The sequence below is a fragment of the Labeo rohita genome, chromosome 15 (assembly GCF_022985175.1).
Source record: "Labeo rohita strain BAU-BD-2019 chromosome 15, IGBB_LRoh.1.0, whole genome shotgun sequence".
Classification (NCBI taxonomy): domain Eukaryota; kingdom Metazoa; phylum Chordata; class Actinopteri; order Cypriniformes; family Cyprinidae; genus Labeo; species Labeo rohita.
The window spans coordinates 25,250,164-25,278,001 of record NC_066883.1 but is presented as its reverse complement, the minus strand read 5'-3'; the positions used below and the strand labels follow the sequence as shown (position 1 = coordinate 25,278,001).

At 38.6% G+C, this 27,838-nt stretch overlaps 1 protein-coding gene across 3 annotated transcripts in view; it reads right to left on the bottom strand.

Annotated features, from left to right (window-relative positions):
• slc43a2a (solute carrier family 43 member 2a) overlaps positions 1–27,458 on the bottom strand; it is a 33,936-nt gene extending 6,478 nt beyond the window's left edge. Inside the window, exons 1-11 of one of the 3 annotated variants that reach the window (XM_051129139.1) lie at positions 27,296–27,455; positions 26,753–26,816; positions 24,887–25,112; positions 19,504–19,732; positions 17,685–17,740; positions 17,517–17,593; positions 5,912–6,004; positions 5,697–5,830; positions 5,325–5,527; positions 2,046–2,189; positions 452–469 (exon numbers count right to left, since the gene is read on the bottom strand). In XM_051129139.1, coding sequence (XP_050985096.1) covers positions 452–469; positions 2,046–2,189; positions 5,325–5,527; positions 5,697–5,830; positions 5,912–6,004; positions 17,517–17,593; positions 17,685–17,740; positions 19,504–19,732; positions 24,887–25,046 — 1,114 coding nt within the window. In that variant the 5' untranslated portion in view covers positions 25,047–25,112; positions 26,753–26,816; positions 27,296–27,455. Of the gene's footprint in view, positions 1–451; positions 470–2,045; positions 2,190–5,324; positions 5,528–5,696; positions 5,831–5,911; positions 6,005–17,516; positions 17,594–17,684; positions 17,741–19,503; positions 19,733–24,886; positions 25,113–26,752; positions 26,817–27,295 lie in introns of all 3 variants that reach the window. The other 2 variants (XM_051129138.1, XM_051129140.1) reach the window with 2 other exon arrangements.
• Between the last annotated feature and the right edge of the window lie 380 nt (positions 27,459–27,838).

Here is a 27,838-nt window from a genome sequence, read left to right as displayed (position 1 = left end):
CAGGCTTGGTGAGCAGGAAACACTTCTTTAAAAACATTAAAAATCTTACTGTTCAAAAACTTTTGACTGGTAGTGTAGTGTACTACAATATTTTAAAATGTATCAATACAGCTTGAAATTGAACAATGTAATTTATTACCACTTAAACATATTATGTCTCATAAAATCTGAAATTTACAGCATTTAGAAATGGCATAGACACCCATTTCATAGAATGACTCGTGAATTGTTTCTATGAAGGTTAGCTGGACAGATGAATGATTGGATGGACATTATACTGAGACGCATCACATCAGTCTCTAACCACCAAGGGCCGGGTTCATGCTTTTACATGACAACATGAATCAATGTCAAATGAAGGTGGAGGAGGAAGGAGGGAGGGAGGAACATGGTGGGGGGTAGGGTGAGAGGAGTGAGTCAAAAATGCATCTCATTTTGCCTGTAGTCTTACCCATTTCCATCCTCTCCACTGAAAAAACACACCAAGCAGCACGACAGAAGAGAGTGCAGACAGAGGACAAGAGACAGACAGCAAGGAATTAGCAACGTGAACCTGCTGTGGCCATCCGACTACATATTAAACACATGATTAATAGTGTTAGGCAGCCAATCACTGCGTGTGGCATCAGAGAACATTTAAAAAGGAAGCTGTAAGAGGAACAGACTCGAGCGCAACAGTGGTTTTGAACAGCCTTTTTAATATTAAATTAAATTAGTTTTTTCCCCCATTAATTTTCTCCATAGGCATTAAAGAGTTCTAAGGCATACAGCTACAAGATGAGTCATAATATTACAAACTTTGATTTGAATCAAAAAATGTATATGAAAAATCTGTTTTTTAAGGATTTAGATCACACATACAGTTGAAGTCAAAAGTTTACATACGCCTGTTTTACCAAAATAAGAGGGATCATACAAAATGCATGTTATTTTAGAACTTATACTGACCTGAATAAGATATTTCACATAAAAGATGTTTACATATAGTCCACAAGAGAACATAGTTTTTAATTTTTTTTTTAGTTTACATACACTTGATTCTTAATACTGTGTTGTTACCTGAATGATCCATACCTGTTTTTTTTTTTTTTTTTTTTTTTAGTGATTGCTGTTCATGAGATCCATCTTTTCACACAGAGGACAACTGAAAGACTCATATGCAACTATTACAGAAGATTTAAACGCTCACTGATGCTTCAGAAGGAAATTAAGAGCCGGGGGTGAAAACTTTTGAACAGAATGAGGATGTGTACATTTTTCTTATTTTGTCTCAGTGTCACATATTTTTCATTTAGTACTGCCTTTCAGAAGCTACAGAATATACTTTTTTCCCAGAAGACAAAATAAGTTAAATTTACCCTAATCTTCAAAAGTTTTCAACCCCCAGCTCCTAATGTATTGTTTTTCCTTCTGGCGCATCAGTGAGTGTTTGAACCTTCTGTAACAGTTGCATATGAGTCTCTCAGCTGTCCTCAGCATGAAAAGATGGATCTCAGTGTCATACAGTCATTGTTGGAAAGGGTTCAAATACACAAAAATGCTGAAAAACCAGAAAATTTGTGGGAGCCGAAAGATTTTTCAGGGCAAACAAGAGACTCATGAACAACTACTACTAAACAAAAAAAACAGCTGTGGATCATTCAGGTAACAACACAGTATTAACAATCACGTGTATGTAAACTTTTGAATGGGGTCATTTTTATAAATTCAATTTTTATTGTGGAGTATATGTAAATGTCTTTTATGTGAAATATCTGCTTCAGATCAGTACTAAATAAAAAATAACATGCATTTTATCCCTTTTATTTTGGTAAAATAATTGACATTTTGCCGATTCTGCAAGGTGTATGTAAACTTTTTATGATATGTCATCATAAAAATCTATTTCTCTATGGAGAAAACAAATGGGACCTTCACTTCTGGAAACCAATTGTTGCACTCTGCTCCATAGGTGACATTCAGCGTTTGAGCAACAAAAACAACTATTAGCCTGCAGCATCAGACAACTTGTTAGGCAGCATATTGTATTTGTCAAACACACATACCTTTGTTTAGGTCTCCATCAGCAAGGGACTCCAGAATGTTGTTCATGGCCCCCATGTAGAAGATGAGACGGAGCTGAGTCACACACATTGTGATGAGGCTGAGCATGAATATGGGGCTAAAGATGCTCCGCATGAAGGACTGGGCTGAAAAAACACATTTAATAAAGCTATTAAATAAGATTTTGGCCAGATCGCCCACCTTTAGTACACTGTGATTGGACGCCTGACTCAATTATGCACCCATTTTTACTGCATGCCATTTCCAAAAACAGAAAACCACTGTAAACTTGGCCATCTCAATTTAAGCAGAATGCCTCAATGCCTTTAAAAATGGCAAAAGCATGTAGGGTCAACAGGGTCCTGTTTACATGGAAAATAATTTTGCAGGTGTTTGGACGGCCAGGCAACAGTTCAATGCCTGGCACAGTAACACAGAGGCCGGGGGGTCTGGGTATGTTAATAATCCACTAATTCGAGTGCCATAAATGCACCAACGAGCACTAGAGAGGCCTTTACTGTCCCTGTTACCTGGTACATTGGGAATCTGACCTCAACGTACCTGATATGCTCTGGAACACATGTGCACACACAAATAAACTACCTCATTACTTGTCTAAGTACACAAACACTCACACACATACACACACATTTTTCCAGCCGCCGGCAATGAGTCAGACAGTAATTGACTGCGGTAATGGAAACACAGGGTGGTGAAGGCATTAGTGCTCTATGGTTGACAGTTAGACGGGATCAGCATCAGTCTCTCTCTTTCTCAAACTCCAGCTGAGTCTCTATCTGCCCTCTCCCTCGCCACCTTCTTCACCCCTGCCAATTTTAGCCCCAGACGTACGCCAATGTCATGGGTCCTCCAGGAACGCGGTCTGAACCGATTGCACGCTCCGTTTACTACAAAAGAGCCCCACCGGGAGCCCCGTCGAGGGCTGCAGAACACAAAAAAAAGTGCCAGTGGGGAGTGAGTGCACTTTTGCTGCATTCTGACAAGTTTGAGGTGAATTTGGAATAATTGCACGACACAGATTTGGGTTAGTAGCAGCAAAGTGCAAACGCAGCGTGTGTCTGCAGCCTCAAGTGGTTTGGCAGCCTCCAGATGTCAGAAACCGGGCGTATGGCTAATGAAGGAATCCCCATGCCCAATAAAGGGGATTTACTAAGGACCGTTCATTAACACCGCCCCCTGTCTGCTCGAATATTCCCTGCACGTCTGGATGGCAAGCGGTGCGCAGTGAGGGGGAAGATGCTGTACAATGGCGAGAGCCAAGTCTCTCGGTGTTCTGTCCAGTTTTTGCTAAAATATGCATAAATTCGGGATTACATAAATTACTTCAGTTTGATGAACAAGGACTTAAAACAATGGAAACGAATGAGATCTGGTAATCCAATTACCACTGTTCTGTCGTTATAATTAAAGGGATAGCTCACCCAAAAATAAAAATCATTAATTACTGTTCCAAACACATAAGACTTTGTTCATCTTCTGAACACAAGTTCAGATAATTTTTGATGAAATCCGAGTGCTTTCTGACCCTGCATAGACAGCAACACAACTGACGGGTTTGGAACGACATGAGGGTGAATAACTAATGACAGAATTTTTTGTCATTTTTGGGTGAACTATCCCTTTAAATTACTTGGCAGGTGGCACTCACGTCACCAGCTCATTAAAATAGAACCTCAATGACAATATCAGTTCTATTTTATTAAAAATATTTTAAATGATTTTTAGCTCTATTGTAATTGTTAGAATGGCCAAGGATCCGCAATCTCCACGTAAAACTGATCGGGCAGACCAAACTGTAAGTCGTAGAGACTTGAAATTTGGAGGGATGGTAGTACTCTCACCGTCTACAATGTCACCAAGGCTCGCCCCAATCGGCCTGAGGGGGGCACTACAGCGATCAAAAGTATGAAATTGCTCATAACTCCTAAACCAGATTCATTTATGAGCCTGGCAAAGTTTTCAGGTATTTTGAGTTCTTTGAAAAACCTACTTTTGCTAAATAGTCCTAGGTTTTTTTCGTGATCAGAACCAAACCAGTGCAAAAAGATTTTCTGGAGAGTGAATAATACGACTCGTCATCGCAAAAGTTCGAAAGGGGCAGGGCCACTTTTAGTACAATGCCTATAACTCCTGAACGGAATGAAATATCTTATCTTCAATAAAAAAAAAACTGAATTTAAGGTCACAGGACAAAATTTGCAGATTTTGGCCACTTGGCGGGTCTACCTACACAAACATTTGTCCTGTCAACATGAAAATCGCTGTGCACTGTCTTAGTGCAAAGTACCACAAGTTTCTATATGGACATTTGTAATCTCAAAAAACATCACCACCACTGGCCAACGAAGATTGAGCACCTGTTAGACAAGGTTAACAGAAGTCGATTGGAACAAAACTTGGTGGGCCTGTTTGACTCATAGCCCCAAATATCTGTGAGAAATTTGAAAGAAATCGGCCACTGGGTGGGATGATATCGCACTTTTAATTAAATAGCATAAACGATTGTACATTGCATAGTTTTTCGCACATACACGCGATATTCATATCATACGATAGATCTCCTCATTCCGGACAATTTTGCCTCTAGAACCACTGCTGTCAATCAAATCGTTTGTTAAATGATTGAGAAGATGTAAAAAACCTACTTTCACTCAAATTGAAAGAAAAACACTGCAGTACAATTCTTTGGACTCTGGCCTGTCCAAATTTACCCAAAATCCTATAAAGCCTAAAGGTAAACTCAAAACTTTACAAAACCTGGTGAGCACATGCGACAGGTGATTCTAAACAAGCTAAGTTTTAAGAAGATTGGACCACAGCTGGCACTATAACAGTCATAAACGTTAAAAACATCATATTTTTATGGTAAATTATGTGCATTTGTCAAAAATACTTTTTTGAATCACTGATTTAGGTGGTTGCAGGCTTGCTAAATAATGTATTTTTTCATATGGGCTTAAATGCCTTAAAGCGCCGGAACCCCAGTTTTTTTTTTTTTATTATTATTTTTTTATCAGCAAATCTATATGAATGATCTAAAATTAATTAAACGGAAAAATTAACATGAAATGTGTTTGGTTCAAGAACATCTGACATGACCAGTTTGACTGAATTTTCTCCTACTCATTTTCATAACTTTTCTTTGTTTTAAATTTCCTAAAACCTAAAAAGGTTTCTAGGTTCTTGGTTTTTAATGTGGTTTCAGATCATCAAAAATAAGGCTGGTCATTACAAAACATGTCAGTAAGAACAATACTTACATTCCTCCTCAGACTTGCACTGGACCTCTAGATCGAGGGTTGACAAGCAGAGTTTATTGCCCTCTTGTGTGGCCATTTGTTGTGGATTGCTCTTCATTGAGTTGCCAACACTCAACCTCCGACCAACGGTGGTCACCTGCCTGTAGAACTGTTTCCCAGTAATCTTATGGTCAAAGCCCAGCCAGCTGAACTTGATCTTCACACTGTTAAAGAGACAAGTTTGAGCATGAGCTAGACAATATGTCAATTACGTTCCATCAAAACCTTCAATTAATGGATACAGCGAACAAAATCATGGTAAAGGGACTTTAAATACATCATACTGACTCCAATTTTTTTAAAGGTAGTGTACAGATACACTAAAATACGTACGTGTAATCCATGTCCTCGGGTCCTGGGAAAGGTTCGAGTGGCCAATTGAAGAAGCAGTTGATGAAGACCAGGCCGGCACAGCCAGCCCACACCAGAAGGATGGTGATGAAGGCAACCCCAACATCGTAAATCACCTGATAGAGCAACAATGATGATTATTATTACTGATTTAAGATCGACTTATTAAATAAGTCAAACCTGGGATTCAGATTTACCTTTATTCCTGGGAAGGTGACAGCAGATGAGGCATATGAGCCAATCATGAATGCGATGAAAGTGGAGCGGAGATCACCAAACATGTTGGGAAGCTATGGAAGACACAAACAGGGCATATCACAAAATGTGCTCCATGGGCACATGGAGTATGAAAAGCAAATATGTTTATCTCTGTTATGTACATTATATACAAGCCATGAGGAAAACAAATACAGATATCTTGTAACAGGATCCGGTCTAATTGACAAAACACGTCAGATATAGCAGAAGGTATGAAAGTAAACATTACATCAGGGTAACAGTGATATTCTCTGGTGGGAGCAACATGTGGGTGGGGGACATCGTTTGAAAGGCAACTGCATGCCGTGAATATTTTTAGCAGCGAGAAAAAGTGTGAGGGACACTGGAGGAGCTTGCATAATGCTGCTGTTGCCTTTGAGCTGGGCGGAGGAGTACAGCACTGGCTGTTCCAAACTGCACTGTCAGGGTAAACAACTGTCAGATGCCACCGAAAAAAAACACAGAGGAAGGAAGAGAGTCTGAACGCCTAAGATAGAGAATGACAGGGAATGTGAGAATGAAATGGGGCAGAGAGAGCAACAGTGTATTCTTCAGTAGAATCAATAGTATTCTTTAGAAGATTATTCTTAAGTATCATTAATGTACAGTACTCTAGTGTACAGTCATTTGCATTATTTATTATTAATTTAATTGATATTTAAAATTTAAATTATTTCAGTATTATTTATTTCAATTGTTTTATTTAAATATAAAATATAATAAATATAACATTTATCTATTATTAGTTTTTTTTGTTTTTTTTTTAAATTTAAATTTATCTTGGTGACAGAAACTTCCAGTTCACACATAGAAATAAATAAACTAAACACACAAAGAAACCAAGAAGCAGACAATAAAAATAAAATAGGAGGGAATAAAAAAGTATACAATTAATAATTGATATAATTTAACAAAATAATTTATATAATTAATAAATATAATTTTAGATATGTAATATTTTTATGATTTTATAAGTTTTATTATTAAAATTTTATTAATTTTTTTTTATTTTATTTCATTTTAATATTTTTTTGCCTTTGTTGTATGTTTTTACATTTATTTATTATTAATTGAATTATTATCAAATGATTGTATTTTTTTATTTCAATTATTTTATTATTATTATTTATTTCAATTGTTTTATTTAAAACGTACATATACATTTATTTATTATTTAACTATTATTTTTTATTTTTAACTTATTCAAATTTGACAGAAGCTTCTAGTTCACACATGAAAATAAGTCAATAAATACACAAACATAAAAAATATAATACAATAAAATATATATTTAAATATTTTTTTTTAAATTTATTTTTAATTCCATTTCATTTTAATCCTTTTTTGGGCTTTGTTGTTTTTACATGTATTTATTATTAATTTAATTATATTAAATTATTTTTTGTATTTTTTCTTGTTTTATTTAAAATGTACATATAAATGTATTTATTTATTTTTTAAGATTTTCACAAATCTTCAGTGTAGTCTTTTATTGTGGTCAACCTGAATGTAGGCCTATAATAAATGTAAAGTAATCTGCTAAATTCTGTTTAAAATTGTTTTAGATGGAGTATCCACCTTATTCTTCATTAGCCACTACAGGGAAATAACAAGACGCATAACAGTGCGCTACAAACTAGTGTGTTCATAATTAAGATAATACATTAAAATAATATGGTAAGACCAATTTGCAATATAAGGCAGCAAAACAAGCTGTTTTATACAGCTAAAAATTTTTTTTTACTTTATTGCATTATTTTTTATTAGAGTTGCAGGGTGTCAGTGTGTCTAGTGCATATTTCTTATTTTCTAGGTATTTTCCATTTTCTCCGTACACAAATCCTCCATCTATGTCCCAGCCGTCAACAGCTGACAGCGTGTTACATGGCTTTTCCTCCACAACACACAGTACAACATCAACACAGTTTTTCTAAGAACTCTCTGGACATCTTCCACTTCCCGCTTGCTTCACAGTCCAAAAAGCTTGTTAGAGACAAGAATGAACGAAAGCTTTCTGTTGGAACCCAACCCAGATGTCATTCACTGCCTCTAATTGGAGTAAAGGTCATTTCAGAGCCAAAACATCCCAGATGACACTCACAATAACTCTCACACACCCAGTGGCCGTAGGCGGCATTGTGCCTGTGGCTGGAGAGGCTCTGTATGAACGGCTTTGGCTAATGGACTATGGAACAGAGCCAATGACGGGGCTGATGGGGCTGTCAGACGTAGAGTAATGGCTGTTTCTTGGAGTTGAGCAACATGTGAAGTACCAAGAGACTGTTTCTAAAACACTATGTTCTTCTGTTTTCACAGACAGTCACCAGCCACAGACAGTCACCAGCCACAGGCAGTCACGTGATGTCAGACACAAAGAGACCCCGAAACAAAGGCGCTTTTACTGACACTACACTTATCTTGTATTATAACGCTAGCATCACTCTGTTTTGACTTGCTTTCTGTAATGAAATCGACTCGTGATGGAAACAAAACATCCGAAGTTGTTGACAAATACTACCAGTAAAATGACACATATTTACATTTTGAATTATATTCAAATAGAAAACATTTATTTTAAACTGAAATATTATTTCAAAATATTACTGAATGTAAGAGACTTCTTTCAAAAACATTAAATAATCTTACTGCAACTGTTCGAAAAGTAGTGTTTATTGTATCAGAGTCACTTAATTGTCAGAGTTGTATCAGAGTCACTTAATTTAGTCGTGCTGAAAACAAGCCAGTCAAAGGTGCTTAAATTAGTCAGCACTGAAAATGCACCAATCAGAGGCGCTTACATTAATCAGCGCTGAAAACGGGCCAGAGGTGCTTAGATTAGTCAGCTCAGACAACGTGCCAATCAAAGGCACTTAGATTAGTCAGCACAGAAAATGCACCAATCAGAGGCGCTTAGATTAGTCAGCACGGAAAATGCACCAATCAGAGGCGCTTAGATTAGTCAGCACGGAAAATGCACCAATCAGAGGCGCTTAGATTAGTCAAAGCAGAAAATGCACCAATCAGAGGCGCTTAGATTAGTCAGCATGGAAAATGCACGAATCAGAGGCGCTTAGATTAGTCAGCACAGAAAATGCACCAATCAGAGGCGCTTAGATTAGTCAGCACAGAAAATGCACCAATCAGAGGCGCTTAGATTAGTCAGCACGGAAAATGCACCAATCAGAGGCGCTTAGATTAGTCAGCACAGAAAATGCACCAATCAGAGGCGCTTAGATTAGTCAGCACAGAAAATGCACCAATCAGAGGCGCTTAGATTAGTCAGCACAGAAAATGCACCAATCAGAGGCGCTTAGATTAGTCAAAGCAGAAAATGCACCAATCAGAGGCGCTTAGATTAGTCAGCAAGGAAAATGCACGAATCAGAGGTGCTTAGATTAGTCAGCTCGGAAAATGCACCAATCAGAGACGCTTAGATTAGTCAGCAAGGAAAATGCACGAATCAGAGGTGCTTAGAATAGTCAGCACTGAAAACGCACCAGTCAAACTAAACAAAAATGTTTTATATTGTTTTCTACACTGTTATTAATAACTATTATTACAATATAAAAAGCAATAATGATTTTTGTCATAATATTGCAGCCCTATGAGCTTTTAGTTTTACATGTATAATTTAGATACAATTTTAAACAGTACTGTTACTGACAACAGTTTAAAATACTGATTAAAGTAATTGGGTACATTTAAGTAATTTAAATTAAAGACAGCATAGTAAGGTGATTATAAAAGTTGCCCTCACAAATGTAAAAAATGCCCCTGGATATCAATTTCAGGGGACAATTCAGTTCCTTTGTTAATATCGCTGGTTGTTTCAACTGTAGGCACAGGGTTATCTGAACTTGGATTATAAATTGTTTAAACTGAGTGCTATTTTTAGCCTTGAGCTTTCCAGAAGCAGATTTGGGATTGATGTGTACTGAAGTCACTGAGTGTAATCCTTGACTGATTTGTTGAAATACAAGGGAAATTCTGAAGTGCCCTACTTGAGTTATTGTGTCCCACTCTCGAAACAACACCTGTCAAAACTGATTTAGGTGTTGGGGTTTTGTGGAAAAACAAATCGATGAATGTTTCAATGAGAAATCACACCCATCGGCATTATGAATTTGGCCTACTCATCCGCGTTGGTGCAACATATGACCACAGAAAGCTGTCAAATCCTTTTTCCAGCTCTCTCTGCATGTGTGAGGAAGGACGGTGAGTCATCGTAAATGGACTGGGGGAGGGGGGTGAAGTGGCTAAATCATACTTGCTACCATGAGAGAGCGACAAGGAGAGAGAGGAAATGAACACAGCGACAGAACTGAAAGAAAAACTCTTAAAGGCAAGCCGGTGAAAGCTAGTAAAGACTGGCCAGATCCTGACACTGCAAAGTCCAAACGCAACTGCTAGAGAATCACAGATAGTCCATCTGTCAGTGATATTCATGTTACTTAATATGCACTTGATTATTATTTGTTCCACATTTAGCTGACTGGTTGGCCCTGATGCATTCATATGACTAATAATAGATTAAAAACACATTCACATATAATTTTGAGCAAATGGACAAACAGCAAAACATCAGTGTGAACGACATGAAGAGCATGCCTCTGATAACAAGGGCATGAGTGCTTTTTAATCTAATGTTTTCAAGAGTCTAAATGCCCTTATTCTCTTCTCATCCTCACATGACTCAGCATCCTAAAGAAATGGGTTATAAATGGATTGAAGGCAAAAATGAAGAAAAAAAAGAAAAAAAAGAGAAACAGTATATCTCTAATGAAATTTTAGAGCTCAAAAGGTTGCTGTTTTATATATGTGACCCTGCACCACAAAACCAGTACGGGTATATTTGAAGCAATAGCCAACAATATATTGTATGGGTCAAAATGATAAATTTTTCTTTTATGCCAAAAATCATTAGGATATTAAGTAAAGATAATGTTATATAAAGATATTTTGCAAACTTAATTTTTGACTAGTACTATGCATTGCTAAAAACTTCATTTCGAATACTTTAAAGGTGATTTTCTCAAATTTTTTGCACCCTCAGATTCCAGATTTTCAAATAGTTGTATCTCGGCCAAATTATGTCCTATCCTAACAAACCATACGTCAATGGAAAGCTTATTTATTCTGCTTTCTGGTGTATAAATCTGACCCTTATGACTGGTTTTGTGGCCCAGGGTCACATATTAGTTTCCTTAAAAGATATAAAAACAGACCATTTATGACATGAAGTAAAAGTGTAATTTATGACATACAAGAATATACAGCTTTAAAACGAATATGAATTAAATATTTAGATAATTTTGTCTCAAAAGAATTTACTGGTGTTCTTGGTTATAGAAAAAAATTTGTTATCACTGTTTTCTTTTTCAGTAAAAAATATTCTAACATTCCTAAATGAAACAAATTTACCTAAATTAGCACAGGGCGGTTTGACCAAAAATCCATATCACATATATTTTCAGAATTCTGGTGGATTGACAGTTTATTGTGTTTTTTCCCGACTTTTAATCACGATCCAAAGAAATACGCTACATGCCCAGCTAACAATTTTTGGTTTCCAGAATGTTCCCAAAATGTTAGTTTTTGGTTCCCAGAACGTTAGTTTTTATGGTTTGTTTTTGGTTAGCATGAAAAGTTTTCTTAACATTTCCAGAACGTTAGTTTTTAATTTGTAGAATGTTCCAAGAATGTTAATCTAACATTCCCAGAATGATAGTTTTTAGTTCTCAAAACGTTAGTTTTTGTTTTGTAAAGCGCTATTCTAACGCTCCGAGAAGGTTTGTTTTTGGTTTGTAGAATGTTATTCTAAAAGTTAGTTTTTTTTAGAACGTTATTATAACGTTCCCAGAATGCTATTTTTTTGTTCTCAAAAAATAACCAAATGGGAACTAAAAATTAGGAGAACGTTCTGTGTTTGCTGGGATACAGCATGAGCAGTTTTCATGTAAATTATATTGTATGATGTCAAAATGTAAAGCAAAAAATGACCTTTGCTTTGTGATATGCTAAATAAAACATTTGAATGAAACAAAAACAGCAGGCAGGGTGAATGATATGCAATTTCGCTCTCTTACAGTGGGTGGCGCTTATGCAATAGTTCCCCTTAGAGGTGCATTCAGATACCCCTCACCCCCAGTTCAGTATTTAGAATTTTCTTCTTATATTTTGTGCATCTTGAACAGTGATCTTGCTCTGCCTGCTACAGTATTTCCTCGTATTTTTGTTCATCTTCTGCGTCTCTGGCTTCTGTTAACGGCCGTTTACAGTTGGTTTATTTGCCCAGTTAATTAATTATTTGTGTGTTATTAATAGTACTAAAAGATTTCCAACCATTAGTGAGAAGTGTATGCAGTTATCAGTGATCTCCTCTCAATTAACGAAGTTGTGTACGTTAATTATAGGCACTTTTACCAGTATGTGTTTTTTTAAAAACTTGCGTAATTCAAACCGGTTTACCATTTAGACCGGTATATCGCGCAGCAGTAATTTAAATCGTTAAACTGTTTAATATAAGGTGTTTTAGATACTACAAATCCGTTCATTTTAACCCATTGGTAAACAGGTTTTAATGATTTTAATAGCAAAACAACCAAACATATGATATGACTTGCCCAGAGTGCTTGTCACAGAGCCAGTGGGAAAGCAGATAGTGATAGACAGAGAGCTAAAACAGGAGAGGAGAGCTGGAATGGAGCTGGGCAGACAGTCAATCAGGTGGCTGGGACGCTGCTGCTGATAGAGGGGGCTGGGGACAGTCCCGCCATTAAACAGAAAGCTGAGTCAGTGCACTGGGAAAATATCTGAGGTGTGCTGGGAGGAAACATGAGCTCTCCTGCACTCTACTGCAGCTAGGTTATTAACTGCTGACCGAGCAAACAGAGAAAAACAGATCGAGAGACATAAAAGTGAGGAAAAGAAAGAGGACGAAGGGGTAAACTGCCAGCTTCTCCTAACCTTTTAGGATTTGTCTTCAGAATGTGAGACCAGGATAGAATACAACATTCAGAAAAGGTTCTAAATTAGATTCCTGGTGTTCTGGGTGGTTGTTTAAAGGGACAGTTCAAGCAAAAATGAAAATTCTGTCATTAATTAATCACTCTCATGTCGTTCCAAACCGGTAAGACCTTTATTTATCTTCAGAACACAAATTAACATATTTCTGATGAAATCTGAGAGCTTTTTGACTCTGCATAGCCAGCAACGCAACTGATACGTTCAAGGCCAAAAAGGTAAAAGTATTCTCGTAGCTTCATAACATTACGGTTGAACCACTAAGGCCACATGGACTTTTTTAACAATGTCCTTAATACTTTCAGGGCCTTGAATGTGGTAGTTGCGTTGTTTTGTATGCAGGGTCAGAAAGGGTTGGTTGAACTATCCTTTTAATAAATCTAAAACAGTAACAATGATGAAGCTATTAAGAGATGCACCCAAACAACAGATGTCAGACAGTCAGAACTATACTTTGAACCCCAGGTTCTAACCTCTCGCCTCAACTACCAGCAGTGTAAAACACACAGTTATACAGAACAGCTGGGAAAAGGTTATAAGAACCCAACAGCTGAGATAACAGTTTGTGCTGTTCCACTCTCTCTCTCTTTGTGTTTTTCTCTGTGTGTGTAACAGATGGAGGTTTGTCCAGACAGGCTAAAGCATGCTGCAAAGGTAAAATAACCCGTGACAGAACATCTACAACATAAGCAGAAGAACTAGTTGCGGGAACAGCTGTGCCTTTAGCTATGAACTCACGAGACCCCAGAGCGAGTTTCTATGACCTCAGAGCAGCGTGCCGAAACAAGAGACAACCACCCTTCAGCTGGCAATCAGCACAACTTCCTGTTTACTTCAACCCAGTCTGCTCTCTTTACATCTCCTGGTGATATGAACCCAGTGAACCACAGATGTTACACTAACCAAAAGACCAGATAAAGAGACACAACAGCTTTGGGGTGCCTTTTCCCAAAAACAAATATGGCTGCAATGTTTTCGTTGCCAACAGAGTTCAGTGGAAGTTGCAACTATAGCTAACGCACTGCTGAGTGGCCTTGCTGTTTGTTTAGCTTCATTCTATGAAACAGAACTGATTTGGAACGCTCTATAGATAACAACTTATCGCTGTTTGCACATTCCAGACAGAAAGATCCGTGTAGTGGCTCTTTCTAGAGGAATGATTATACCAGAAGGTGGGAGCAAGTGACTTTTTTTTTATAAGTGAGTCATTAAATCATTAAATCAGCTGAATTATTTAAATCATTCAAGAAGTTGCTGTCTGTGTCATGTGCCTGGTCTTTGTCTTCTGTATTCGTGTTTAAGGACTTTTATTTTGTAGTTTTTGTGTCTTATTGTTCCCTGCTTCCCTGTACCTCTGTTCCCTTGTTTGTTGCCATGGATCTTCATTGAACCACACCCACTCCCTCATCAGTTACCCCGGTTACCAATTAGATCATTACCTCACCCTGTGTATAAATAGTCCTTGTCTTTCCCCTGTATTTGGTCAGTTGTTTAATGTCTGTGATGGTTGCTCCCTGTTCTTGCCTGGATTCTAAGGGTTCCCCGTTCTGGATAATTTGTTGTTTTCTTTGGATGTACAATAAACTCTTGCACATAGATCCTCGTCTCATCTCCGCTTCGTTACCGAACAACTGACCAACTATGGATCTAGCAGGAGTTTATCGCGACCCTCTGAGCACTCTTTGCTCAATTTTTCAAAACGGCCGACCGATCGAATATTATGTGGAGGAGTTCCTTTATTACAGCCAGCTAGTGCCTGGAGATGACACCAAAATAAAGGACTGTTTCTGGAGTGGACTCGATCCAGAGGTTAGTTTAAACTTACCGGATGAGGACCCCAGCTGGACCCTGTCACAGTATATAGACTTTGTTTTGCTGTTCTGTGAATCCCCTTTTTCTGTTAAGGAAGTAGAAAGGGTAATTCACAGCATGGTCGCCACTCCTGAGTCTCCTTGCAAGATGGCCGCCAGCCCAGACCCACTGCACAAGATGGCCGCCACGCCAGAGCCTGTCGCAAAGATGGCCGCCACGCCAGAGCCTGTCGCAAAGATGGCCGCCACGCCAGAGCCTGTCGCAAAGATGGCCGCCACGCCAGAGCCTGTCGCAAAGATGGCCGCCACGCCAGAGCCTGTCGCAAAGATGGCCGCCACGCCAGAGCCTGTCGCAAAGATGGCCGCCACGCCAGAGCCTGTCGCAAAGATGGCCGCCACGCCAGAGCCTGTCGCAAAGATGGCCGCCACGCCAAAGCCAGTCCACAAGATGGTCGCTGTCTCCAAGTCACGCCACATGATGACCCACGTGTTGGACTCACCCCTAATGGCTGTACGGACAGCTAAGATGGCGCTCCCTCTTGTTGCGGCAGCTACCCCTGATTCAAGTCAAGCTACAGGGCCGAGTCAAGCTACAGCAGCTGTTCCCCACGAGTCAAGCCAAGTCAATGTTGTTCCCGAGTCAAGCCATGTTGTTCCCGAGTCAAGCCATGTTGTTCCCGAGTCAAGCCATGTTGTTCCCGAGTCAAGCCATGTTGTTCCCGAGTCAAGCCACGTTACAGCAGATCTTCACAAGCCAAGTGACGTTATCGCTGCTGCTCTTCCCTTAATGGCAGTGGCCATGTGGTGTGTGTGGGCTACACACTGTGCTCCTGAGGTCACGCCTGTTCACAGGTCAGCCTCTGAGCTCTCGTCTGATCACAAGCCTGCACCAGAGCTCTCGTCTGGTCTCAAGTCTGCCCCAGAGGCCCCGTCTGGTCTCAAGTCTGCTCCAGAGGCCTTCCCCGTCGGAGAAGCTGCGCCAATGCCTCCAGAGGTGTCGGCGCCAGCCGTAGAACCTCTTACGGAGGGGGCGTTAACCACCAAACTCTCTGCTTCTCCCTTTTCCCTGTCTACATCCTCTGTCACTGTTCTCCCCAGGTCCCAGTCGATGACGCAGCCTCCTGTTCCGCCCGGAGGGCTGCTCCGCCTCCTGTTCCGCCCGGAGGGCTGCTCCGCCTCCTGTTCCGCCCCGGAGGGCTGCTCCGCCTCCTGTTCCGCCCGGAGGGCTGCTCCGCCTCCTGTTCCGCCCCGGAGGGTTGCTCCGCCTCCTGTTCCGCCCTGGAGGGCTGCTGCGCCTTCTCCCTCTATTCTGTCTGCCTCCTCTGTCCCTGCTCTCCCCAGGTCCCAGAGCGTGATGCAGATTCCTGTTCCGCCCGCAGGGCTGCTGCGCCTCCTGCTCCGCCTCCTGTTCCGCCTCCTGTTCCGCCTGGGAGGGCTGTTGTGCCTCCGGCTCTGCCCTTGGGGGCTCTAGTGTCGCTGGCTCTGCCTCCGGCTCCGACCTGGAGGGCTGTAGCGCCGTCTGTTCTGCCTCCGGCTCCGCCTGGAGGGCTCTAGTGCCACCTGTTCTGCCTCCGGCTCCGCCCTGGAGGGCTCTAGCGCCGCCTGCTCTGCCTCCGGCTCCACCCTGGAGGGCTCTAGTGCCACCTGCTCTGCCTCCGGCTCCGCCCTGGAGGGCTCCTGAGCCTCCTGCTCCGCCCTGCTGGGTACCGCCTGCTCCGCCGTGGAGGTCTTCTCTCATGATCTGGTGGTCCTCAGCTCCTCCCATCTGGCCGACTCCACCCTGGCCTCTTGCTCTGCTTCAGTCCCTTGTTTATCTCCCCTTACATGGACCTGGCCCTCCATCCCTTCCCCAGTTCTGCCTGAGCTCCTCCCCCTTCCTGGACTGGTATTTCTGTTTGGAGCGTCTGGAAGCCACTCTTTTGAGGGGGGGTTATGTCATGTGCCTGGTCTTTGTCTTCTGTATTCGTGTTTAAGGACTTTTATTTTGTAGTTTTTGTGTCTTATTGTTCCCTGCTTCCCTGTACCTCTGTTCCCTTGTTTGTTGCCATGGATCTTCATTGAACCACACCCACTCCCTCATCAGTTACCCCGGTTACCAATTAGATCATTACCTCACCCTGTGTATAAATAGTCCTTGTCTTTCCCCTGTATTTGGTCAGTTGTTTAATGTCTGTGATGGTTGCTCCCTGTTCTTGCCTGGATTCTAAGGGTTCCCCGTTCTGGATAATTTGTTGTTTTCTTTGGATGTACAATAAACTCTTGCACATAGATCCTCGTCTCATCTCCGCTTCGTTACAGTCTGGATTCAATGTATCATACTACATACTGCTCTTACTTTTTCTCCCATAGTTAATATAATAATTAATTTGTTTAAAAACACTGATTAATTCAGAAGGCTGAGGTGTTTTGGGTGGTTGATAGGTCATTGACCTGTGGTCGTTACATAGATGTTATAACATCGCTAGGTGGTTTAGATGGTATTGCTCAAAAACAATTTCAAATCACATTCTACGCCAGTATCAGGCAACTTCTAAGATGCTGGAGCTAAGAAAAGTATCTCTTTGGGTGGATGCATAAATGATGATGCAGCAATTTTTGGGAGCAGGAAGCAGTGGCATGTGGCCAGTGTGTAAGACTGCACCATGGCCTTTGTGCAAAAGACTGCAGAGGACACCCATGGAGACCCATGGAGTATGACATGAGCACTTACTGTGAGGGAGGTGAAGGTCATGCACATTCCTCCAAACCCATTCAGCGCCAGAGCGAAGAAGATCAGGATGGAAAGATCTGCATAAGAAAAAGACAAAAAAGGTCAAAGACAGCAGAGACGGAAAGGAAATAACAGTAATGGCAGTCTTAGGTGGATTTGCATACATACTTCTAGGGTCACTGGCTCCATATGCAATCAGGATGCAGGAGAGGGCAAACGAGGCACTAGGAAAAGATTAGTTCATGTTATTGTTATGAGACATAATATTTTCCAATGCTTGTGTGTATATATATTATGCATCATCAATCAGCCATATTGGCGCCACTGAACGTAAACAATGCGAATTCAAATTTTACTGAATATTGCTGCTGACAACGGTTAATTATTGTCATGTCTTGGGCTGTACTAATCGGTTGGACCGGGAAAAACATTTGGAGTACTATAGTCTGCAAAAAGTTATAACAAATCAAGGAGAAGAGTGCAAAAAAACTGTCTGAGGAACAACAGGCGCTTGTAGTTGGCCAAACTGAACCAGGACAACTTTAGTTTGTCAAAATATTGTGCCGTTTCCTGCTTACTAAGTCCTACTCTATATGATTTAGCTTCCATACATTTTTTCCATGATTTAGACAGCATAAATTAGCAGAACAACATATTCAGTAGTACATTAACCGTGCAATCCATGCTGTTGCTTACATCGGAGTATCTCCAATATGGCTGCACATCTGGGTAACTGACCAAATCGTGATGTATGTGCAAACCCTCTATTACAGATATTACGTCTTGGAAGTATGTCCAAAATAAGAAGTTTCACCAGAATATGTCATCTGAACAAGTAAGAAACATGTATGCCAGTTTTGTTCTGACCAACTAAAAAAAGTTTTACAATCACGCTACCAATGGTGATTAAATTTAACAATGGCAAAGTTAGCCTAGATCACGTCAAACCGTGTGAATTATTATCATTGTTATACTGTGTTCTCAAATTGTTAATGTTAACAACATCAAGATTTGGTGACTGTGTTTATTTAGTATGTACTAGTGTTAGTATTTCTGTAGTCTAATCTCTAACTGTCATGCTATTTGAATGTCATCGAAAGAAATTGTTCTTTTAAAGTTGAATTAAGACTTGTATGGCTTAATATAACATAAATGATGTCTCTTACTGAAAAATGTAAAAGAAAACCAATGAAAGATTAACGTTATTTTAAAAATCCACATTGTTTTATACATATTTTGGACTATGGGCGGGGGGGTATTTTGATGATGTCAAATGGTTGCACTCAGTGAACTACAAGCGCTACCTTTTGCTATTTTTACCGCAACACAACTCGGAAAATAAAATACTATGACGATGACCACAGCTACTGAAAGAGCCTACAAGTGCTGATGGATATAAGCATAGGGTTAAACCAAATGCCGTACCATTAATTTTCCCCACAAGGAGTCTAAAAGCCCCTGGATATTGAGTGAAATCAGCGCTGAGAAACTCCTACAATGTCTGCGGCGTCATGACAAGCGTTGGCATGTTTACATCCTGCCAGGATGGCATCTAGCGTTTCTTGTTTCTGCCGTTTGTAAGCTCTTTCAGTAGCTGTGGTCTACTAAAAGCCTCAAAGGCATCAGAGCTGAAGTGGAGAGAACAAAGACGTGGGTCTTGAGGAAGTTTTATTCCTCCACAGGCATCTTCCCATTCTTTTTTCCTCTTCTTACTAAGCTTCTCGTTTCCCTTTGACTGAAAATGACAACCAAAAGCGGCATCGTATCAGTATTTTAATTTCAGAGTTGTGCTTTGGTAAAAATAGCAACAGGTAGTGCCAGTAGCTCACGGAGTGCGACCATTTCATGTCATCAAAATAGTGTTTTATACAAAATATGTATAAAATAAGTCTTAATATCCGGGGTCCCGGGGTAATTTTTTTTTTTTACCATATAAATGTAGTGCACTTTTATGTAGAGTTTTCAGAAGACAGTTTTTTTCTTGTACCTGCCGAGGAGCCTTAATTTGCGTGGACCGTATTTGTCCATGATGATGCCGAGGGGCAGAGTGATGGCACTGAGGAGGAAGGAGCCGATGGTGAAAGCCAGGTTCAGCATCTCATCTTGCTCTTTACAAATGGGCCAGCCATTCATCTGAAGATTATCCTCCTCCTCGCCTCTTGGGACTACTGTTGTATTGTTTTCATTCTCAGATACGTTCTGCCCTGTACCGTTACCTGGAGGATTGGAGAGGGCAAGACAGAAAGAACCCAAACTGAGAAATCTGATCACCAAACTAGCACTAACAAGCATTGGAAATTAATGCCGGTGTATTCAGCAAGGTAGTCAGTAGTCACATGCAAAACTCTATGGACTAATTGGGAACCCAACTTCTAGGAAACCAGTTATGACACTGGGAAGTAAAACAGGAAACGCCTTTGTGAGATATAGCGGCCACCGTTGCGCCCCCCTCCCAAAGCGGCCAGGATGCTGGCCAAGAGGTCAAATAAACAGGCTGTTATACCCAGTAAACAACTAGCAGAAATAGCATGACACTATACTTGAACCCTGATTGGAGTTCAGCTTCCTAAAACCAACACTGTCCACAACCGCTAAGGCATGAGCAGCTTGACTAACATTTAACCCTGTTCTTTCACCCCTGGTTGTTTTGACTGGGGATAATCACGCTTTGGCTGGGCAACAAGTCTTGGTTCTTGAAAATTCAAGAAACGGTTTATCCACGTGCTCTTTTGAAAAGCAAACAGCCTTGAAAATGTTGTGGAATAACTTGTTCTGAGGCAGACAGATGGGGGATGGGGCTGTTTGCAGCATATGGAAGAAACTGTTATGTACGTAACAGGGTGGGAAAGAGACAGAGAGCCTTTGTGTGAGGGATTTTTGCTTGAATGTGATCAGTAAACAAACAAATGTGCTATCTGTGGATCGAAGATGAAAAGAATTGGGTTAAATCACACTCACTGTTTATTAGAGGACAGATTTCTGCTGAACTTTAGATGTTTTGCTAAGTAATAAAGGAGGAGCTGCCTTAAGTCAATACACACCAGTTTTAATAGCTGCTGCCGTTAGCAGTTACAAACTGACAGAAAAAGCAGCATATGTTTTTACTCTTTTTTTGTGAGATTATTGAATTAAAAAAGGTTTTATTTTTAGTCTACAATTTGAGACACATTTCACCTCAGATTCTAAAGGTATGAAAAAATGAACACTATTTTCAGATTGTTAAGATTTTTTGAATTGTTACTTTATTTTTTATAACAATTTTTTATGAATAGGATAAATGAATCACACATGAAAGCATAAATAAAGTTTTATTTATATTATGTTGCACTACCTTTAAAATGTCACTTTTTTGATACTTTTATTTAGCTAGGGCAAATGTAACAGTTCAAACATTTATAATATCACAAAAGATTTCTATTTCAATGCTATTTTTTAAACTTTTTATTCAACAAAGAATTCTGGAAAAAATCCAAGTTTTAACAGACATATTAAAAAAGACAACTGTTTTAAAATTCAATACTGTTTATTTATTTATTCATTTATTTATTTATTAAAATATATATATATATATATATATATATATATATTTTTTTTTTTTTTTTTTTTTTTTTTTATATATATACCAAATCACATAATTACTGGTAATTCAGCTTTACCATCACAGGAATAAGCTACATTTTAAAATATATTAAAATAGAAATCAATTATTACAAATTGTAATAATATTCCACAGCATTATTGATCAAATAATTTAGATGATATAAATGCAGCTTTGCTAATTCACTATTATTTGTTTATTTTATTCATTTATTTATTTTTTGAGTACTGAATCAGCATTTTAGAATGATTTCTGAAGTAATTTCTGGAAATTTAGCTTTGCCATCAGAGGAATAAGTTACATTTTAAAATATATTAAAATAGAAAACAATTATAATAAATTGTAGTAATATTTCATAACATTATTGATCAAATAATTTAGATTATATAAATGCAGCTTTGTTTAAAACAAAAACATTATTTAAAAAAAAAAAAACACTTATCGACCCCAAACTTTTGGACTGTAAGTTTTCATAAATAAAATATCAATTAAAAATATATATACAATTTTATAAATATTTTGATTAAAAAACAGCTAAAACAGGCTCCATTTTCTTTATGCAAAATATTTTCCCTTTGCTTTTGGGGTAAAATATATGACTCATAGATGTTCTTGACATGTTTTGTTAGATCTGTTCAAATGAGCCAGAAGCTCTATTTCAGATGTTTCAGAAGCCATTGTTCCTCTAAATCTAATCAGCAATAGCAAAAACCAGAGACAGCCAGGCCTAATTTTCCATTTGCTTTGATATGGAGAAGTGAGAGAAGAACAGAAAGAGAATTCAACACGAATCTGAAGCCCAAAAAATGTCATAAACTCAGACTCAGATGTGCTGGGCCAAAGCATTTAGCCAGACAAGCATTTTCCTGCTCAGTGTTTCCTCACGCCTGCTGATTAAAGAGAACCAACCAGCTGATATGCTGATGTGTGGTGGAAAGCTGAGTCCAAGGAAAATAAGTAGGTGAGGAAAAGGCAAGATAATCGCATATTTACACTGAGCAAACGCTCGAGCCACATTTACTTCCGTGTGTCATCAGACATGTGAGGCCTGCTGTCTGGAATCTCTGAAATAGATGCTGACAACAGCTGAAATGAAAGAAAAAAAGGGAAGTTCGAATGCACAGGATTGCAATGCACTGATATCTGTGTCCTCTCTCACTACCCTATCAGTAAAAGTGTCAAAATGGTCCAAAATAACAGCAAGAAGATCTGAGGAGGAGAAAAGCCAGGTTCTTGTGTTTGGAATTTAAGCCTCGGATTTCACATCGGCGCGTGAACCACAAAGTCTGAAACACCAGATACGTGAAGTACGCCGGCCAGAGGTACCCTTGAGATCATGGCGATAGTGTTGACTTTTAGCCAATGTGCTAATGGGTCATAAGATATCATAGTAGCCCGGGTGTTTCGTCAGAGTTGAGGTGTGTTTAATCGATTAAGAGGCAGATTTCATAGTGGAAAAACAAATCAGGGCCAGTTGAGAGCAGCATGGTTGAATCTCCTGACCTCATTCCCTGAAAAAGTCAATCAAAGCAGCACATAAAGAAGGTTTTGAAGAACAAGGTGTGACGCTCCAAAAGAAACTTCAAACTGGTGTCAACAAGCGTATTATGAAACTATTAACAGCCATGTTGAATTACCAGCAGCCACATGATGGCACACATTAAGAACAGTCAGGAGGTCAACAGATATCAAATACTTGAGCGTTTATTTATCATTGCACACTTTTTTTCTTTACATATATATTTTGGATATATTTAATTTTGTATACCCGAAGGCACACATGGCTTCCATGTTTTTTCTTGCCTTTGAGTTATTTTGCCCTGTGATAATGACATTTACATGAACGGCATCAGAACATGATTATGTAAAACAAATGGATACAGATTGTATTAATAAACAAAGTTAATCTCGGACATCAGGAACACACTGTTCTTCATGGATGTACCAGACACTTTGTGACCCAGATACACATTATTGCCAGGAGTTGGCAAACCTGAAAAATCTTTTTCTGAGACTGAATTCATCTGGATTAATTATGCAGCAAAAATATTTTTTGTACTCAGGACTGTTGTCTTGTTTTTTAGTACAAATATCTAAGCACTTATAAATTAAGAAACATTTACTTGAGAAGTGAAATGACATAAGATATTAGACCTTGTTCCCTCCCAAATGTGGTCAAAAACTATCATTTTCCCTTTCAGGCTTATTTTGAGTTAAGATGTTTTTCGTTTTAAGGATAAACAAGAAAAAAAACAAGACTTAAGTTATTTTGCACTTCAAGTAAATAAATGTTAATTTAACAAAGTTTATATAATTCATGCTGAAAAACAAGACAAAAATACTGGGTAAAAAATACATTTATATTAAAGGGTGTGCTTTTAAAGCACAACATATAAATAATTATAAGTTTATGCAACATTTAGGCTCTTTCATCTTTATTAAAGGGATACTTCATTAAAAAATAAAAATTACCCCATGATTTACCCTCAAGCCATTCTAGGTGTATATGATTTTTTTTCTTTCAGACGTATACAATCGGAGTTATATTAAAAAATATCCTGGCTCTTCCAAGCTTTATAATGCCAGTGAATGGGTGCTGAGATTTTGAGGTCCAAAAAAGTGCATCCATTCATCATAAAAAGTACTCCACACAGCTCCTGGTGATTAACAAAGGCCTTCTGAAGTGAATCAACGTGTTTGTGTAAAAAAAAATATCCATATTTGAAAATGTATAAACAATATTTTGTAATTTTATGACTGATGGATGCACCTTATTGGACTTCAAAATCTCAACACCCATTCACTGCCATTATAAAGCTTGGTAGGGCCAGGTTTTTTTTTAAATATAACTCCAATTGTGTTCATCTGAAAGGAGAAAGTCATATACATCTAGAACAGCTTGAGGGTGAGTAAATCATATGATAATTTTTATTTTTGGGTGAACTATCCCTTTAAATTGTCTTGACTCCTTCAGCTATTCAGTAAACACTCATTTCATGTATCATCGAGTGTGTTTGGTATTGTGTGCTTAGGATACACAAATAATCATCTCTAACCAATTAGTCTAGCAGATTACTGATTGTTTTCCTAAGATTTATTGTTTGATTTAACTGTTTCTTTTATATTAAGACCTTAAGAAGATACAGCTGTACTTGAAAGATTCTCTATTGTCTTATATAAGCTAAGCAGGCTGATGTCCTCCAGTCTGTTTACCGTGAAATCAACTCTGTGATGGAGCTTGAATTATCTACACACCCTTTGCCAATGTTCTGATGCCAAAGTAGCTTGTAGATGCCGTTTGTAATTCCTAATGGCAACACAAGCAAGAGGGCTTCCTAATAAGGTGCACTGACTCTCAGTGATCGATTGATATTCAGGTTTGGATTCCTTCACGAGCCTTGTAATGGGTGCCAGACAACCAGGATTTCTGGTAATGAAGTGATTATAAAGTCTATAAACTGCTGCGGTTTTATAAAGCAACGTCTGTTGCGAAATACAAGTTTTGTAGGTCAAATCAACATGTTTGTTAGAGAGGTTAAGGTAACTCCATCCCAAAGATGTTTTGGGTTGAGGAGCCAAACATTTATTGTTCAAATCATAGTGGGGAAAGAGTGAAAACAAAGCTATTATAGGTAGGATTTTTCTTTGATGTGCATGTAATTATTTCCAGCATTGAATCTGGCATCTATAGTGCATTAAATGTCTTTACGAGTTTCAGTAAATTAGTGTTTCACAACCTGTCCTGAGTGCACTCATTTCTCCCCCTCCTTACCTGGTTCTCTGCAGAGGTAGGAGTAAAAGCCCTCTGATTTTAGCATAATGAGCAGTGAACCCCATCCGAGCAGGACAGCGGAGAACAACAGGTTCTCAACCACCGCGGTAATTGCCATCCACCATCGCCTGGAGAAGGCTGTGGCCAGTGAGGGAGCCATGACTGAAGAAGATGATACAGTCTGTGCTGGTAATACAGAGGAAAACCCCCTAAACCTTTGGAAATCCTGTGAAAGTGGCAATAGAGTTGAGTATTAGATATTTATATTATAAAATACATGTACATTAAATACATGTACACTAAAAGTTTCTGAACAGTAAGATTTTTAATGTTGTTTAAAGAAGTCTCTTCTGCTCACCAAGCCTGCATTTATTTAATCCAAAGTACAGCAAAAACAGTAAAATGTAGAAATATTTTTACTATTTAAAATAACTCTTTTCTATTTAAAAATATTTTAAAATGTAATTTATTCCTGTGATTTCAAAGCTGATTTTTTAGCATCATTACTCCAGTCACATGATCCTTTAGAAATCATTCTAATTTGCTGCTCAAAAAACATTAATTATTATTATTATATGTTGAAAACAGCTGAGTAGATTTTTTTCAGGGTTTTTAATAAATAGAAAGTTTAGAAGAACAGCATTAATCTGAAATAGAAACATTATAAATGTGTTTATCGTCACTTTTGATCAATCTAAAGCATCCTAGCTAAATAAAAGCATTAATTTCTATAATTATAATTTATATTATTATTATAGAAATTAATTATTTTATTTAGTTAGGATGCTTTTTTTATTTGGTAATGATGCTGAATATTTAAAATATATTAAAACGGAAAGAGTTATTTTAAATAGTAGAATTATTTTAAAATCGTCTTGTTTTTCGCTGTACTTTAGTTAAAATAAATGCAGGTTTGATGGGCAGAAGAGACTTACTGTTCTACTGTTCGAAAACTTTTGACCGGTAGTGTATAAAGGCACATTTTACATTTTTAGATATTTTTTAATTCTCCCAACGATTTCACAATTGTTTTTCACAGCATACAGTGAATGTTCATTCGTCGCCAGTTTGTAATAACCGCAGCTCCCCTCGAACATCATTTATATCCCGTTTCTTTGTCTCGACGGCTACAAAAACAGCTCACAAACAAAAAACAGCTGAGTTCCAAAAGAGAATGTTGTTGACTGAAACTCCGCCCACTTGCCCGCCTCTAGTCCCGCCTTCCTATCCTTCGATTGGCTAGTCGAAGGTTCTCTTCTCCCGTTATTGGCTACTCAATAAACAACTTCTGAAAGCAGCTCCACGTGAAACCAAGATCCAGCCGGTTCGAACCAGTGCGGCGCGAGTCGATGGCTTTGTGCTACTGATACCTTTGTGCTAAATCTATTTAAACAAACGGGAAGCGATGGTACGTCATAAGTGTAAGAGTCATTTCTGGTTGCTTTGTATAAACGACGCGGTTCATGGGATGCAAATATAAATCGTACACAAATAGTTTTATATGTTCACAAACGCTTCACTAAAACCATCTGAAATTGGTCGTTTTGCTGTTTGGATTCTCTTCCCTCCCTGATTTCTGCACCGTGTCTAATTGGTGTTAACGATAAGCAGTATCCTGCGGAAAACGAGCAGCCATAAAACTGGTCTGAACTGGACAGGCATCATCATCAGTGCCTCCGCCTGTGTGTATGTGAACCCCTCTCCCCTCCTTCCTCATCCTTACAGAGCTCAGCTGTTCCATGTATACACTCTCTGCACACTGAATAACAGAAGCGGTAAACGCACTTCCTGGTTATCGCTTCACTATTGTTCTGCACTAAGCAAAATAAATATTCGCTGTATAAATGCCAGCATTGTAATATATACCTCATATATGATGTGCAAGCAGTTCTATTTCCCATTCATCTTATGAAACTGCAACACACGGCTTCTGACGGCAAATGTAAAAGCACGAATAACAACAAGAATCAAATAAAACGTCACTTACGTGACGACCATTAAGCATTTTTTTGGAAATAAACAACTGTCGAAGCTATTCTTGCAAGTTGAATGTTATACAGCTGTTTGAGGTAGACATTGAACAAAGTTGCGGCATAAAACTAATACACCGCTTTATATAGAAATGAAACAGCACGTCACAATTCAACTAGAGTTCATAACGCCAAAACATGCATTGACATGATAAAATACATAGTGTTATTGAAGTATAGTGGACAACTGCTATAGATATTGTCATATGTCAGAACAGTGAAATTAGAAATAATCACAATCAGACATTTTTATAAACAATATCTAATCGTTTAAAAATACTTTTTAATAAATTGTAATGTTAACTAATGCAATACTAATACAATATCAACAGTCTTACCAGGTAAACTTACAACAGAGCATCCTTATAATATGCCATACCTATTTCCGTCACCAAATCCTCGCTTCGCCTGTCTTCAGAGTAGAAAAGGTATAAACAACCTTCTGATGCCGATTTCCCTCTTTGGGTTATGTTCATAGATGAATTTATTTCCCAACATCTCTTATTCTCGATTTTATATTTGCACCGCTTGCTTCACACAAACAAGTCAACTTCCCCATTGGCTGGTTCCTGAGCTAGAGATGAGAGCAGCCAATCAGAGCGCAGCTCGGCGAATATATATAAATAATTTCACAATATATTTTGCTCCAGCGCAAAAACACTTACAGGACACACCGGATTGTGTGCGGTTGTGGTGCTTGCTGCCATTACACGGCATTTGAGTATTATTTAAGACTTTTAAACATTCATAAAACAAAAAAGAAAACAAAGAAAGCCGTTTTTGCACTTCATAATTTATTGTAGCCAAGCTGACATTCACAAATTATATTACAAAGGATATTGTAAAGTGTAATTGAAATCTCTAGATGTTTCGATGTGAATTGTGGTTTTCTCAAAAAACAGGAACAGTCACTTTGCTCTCT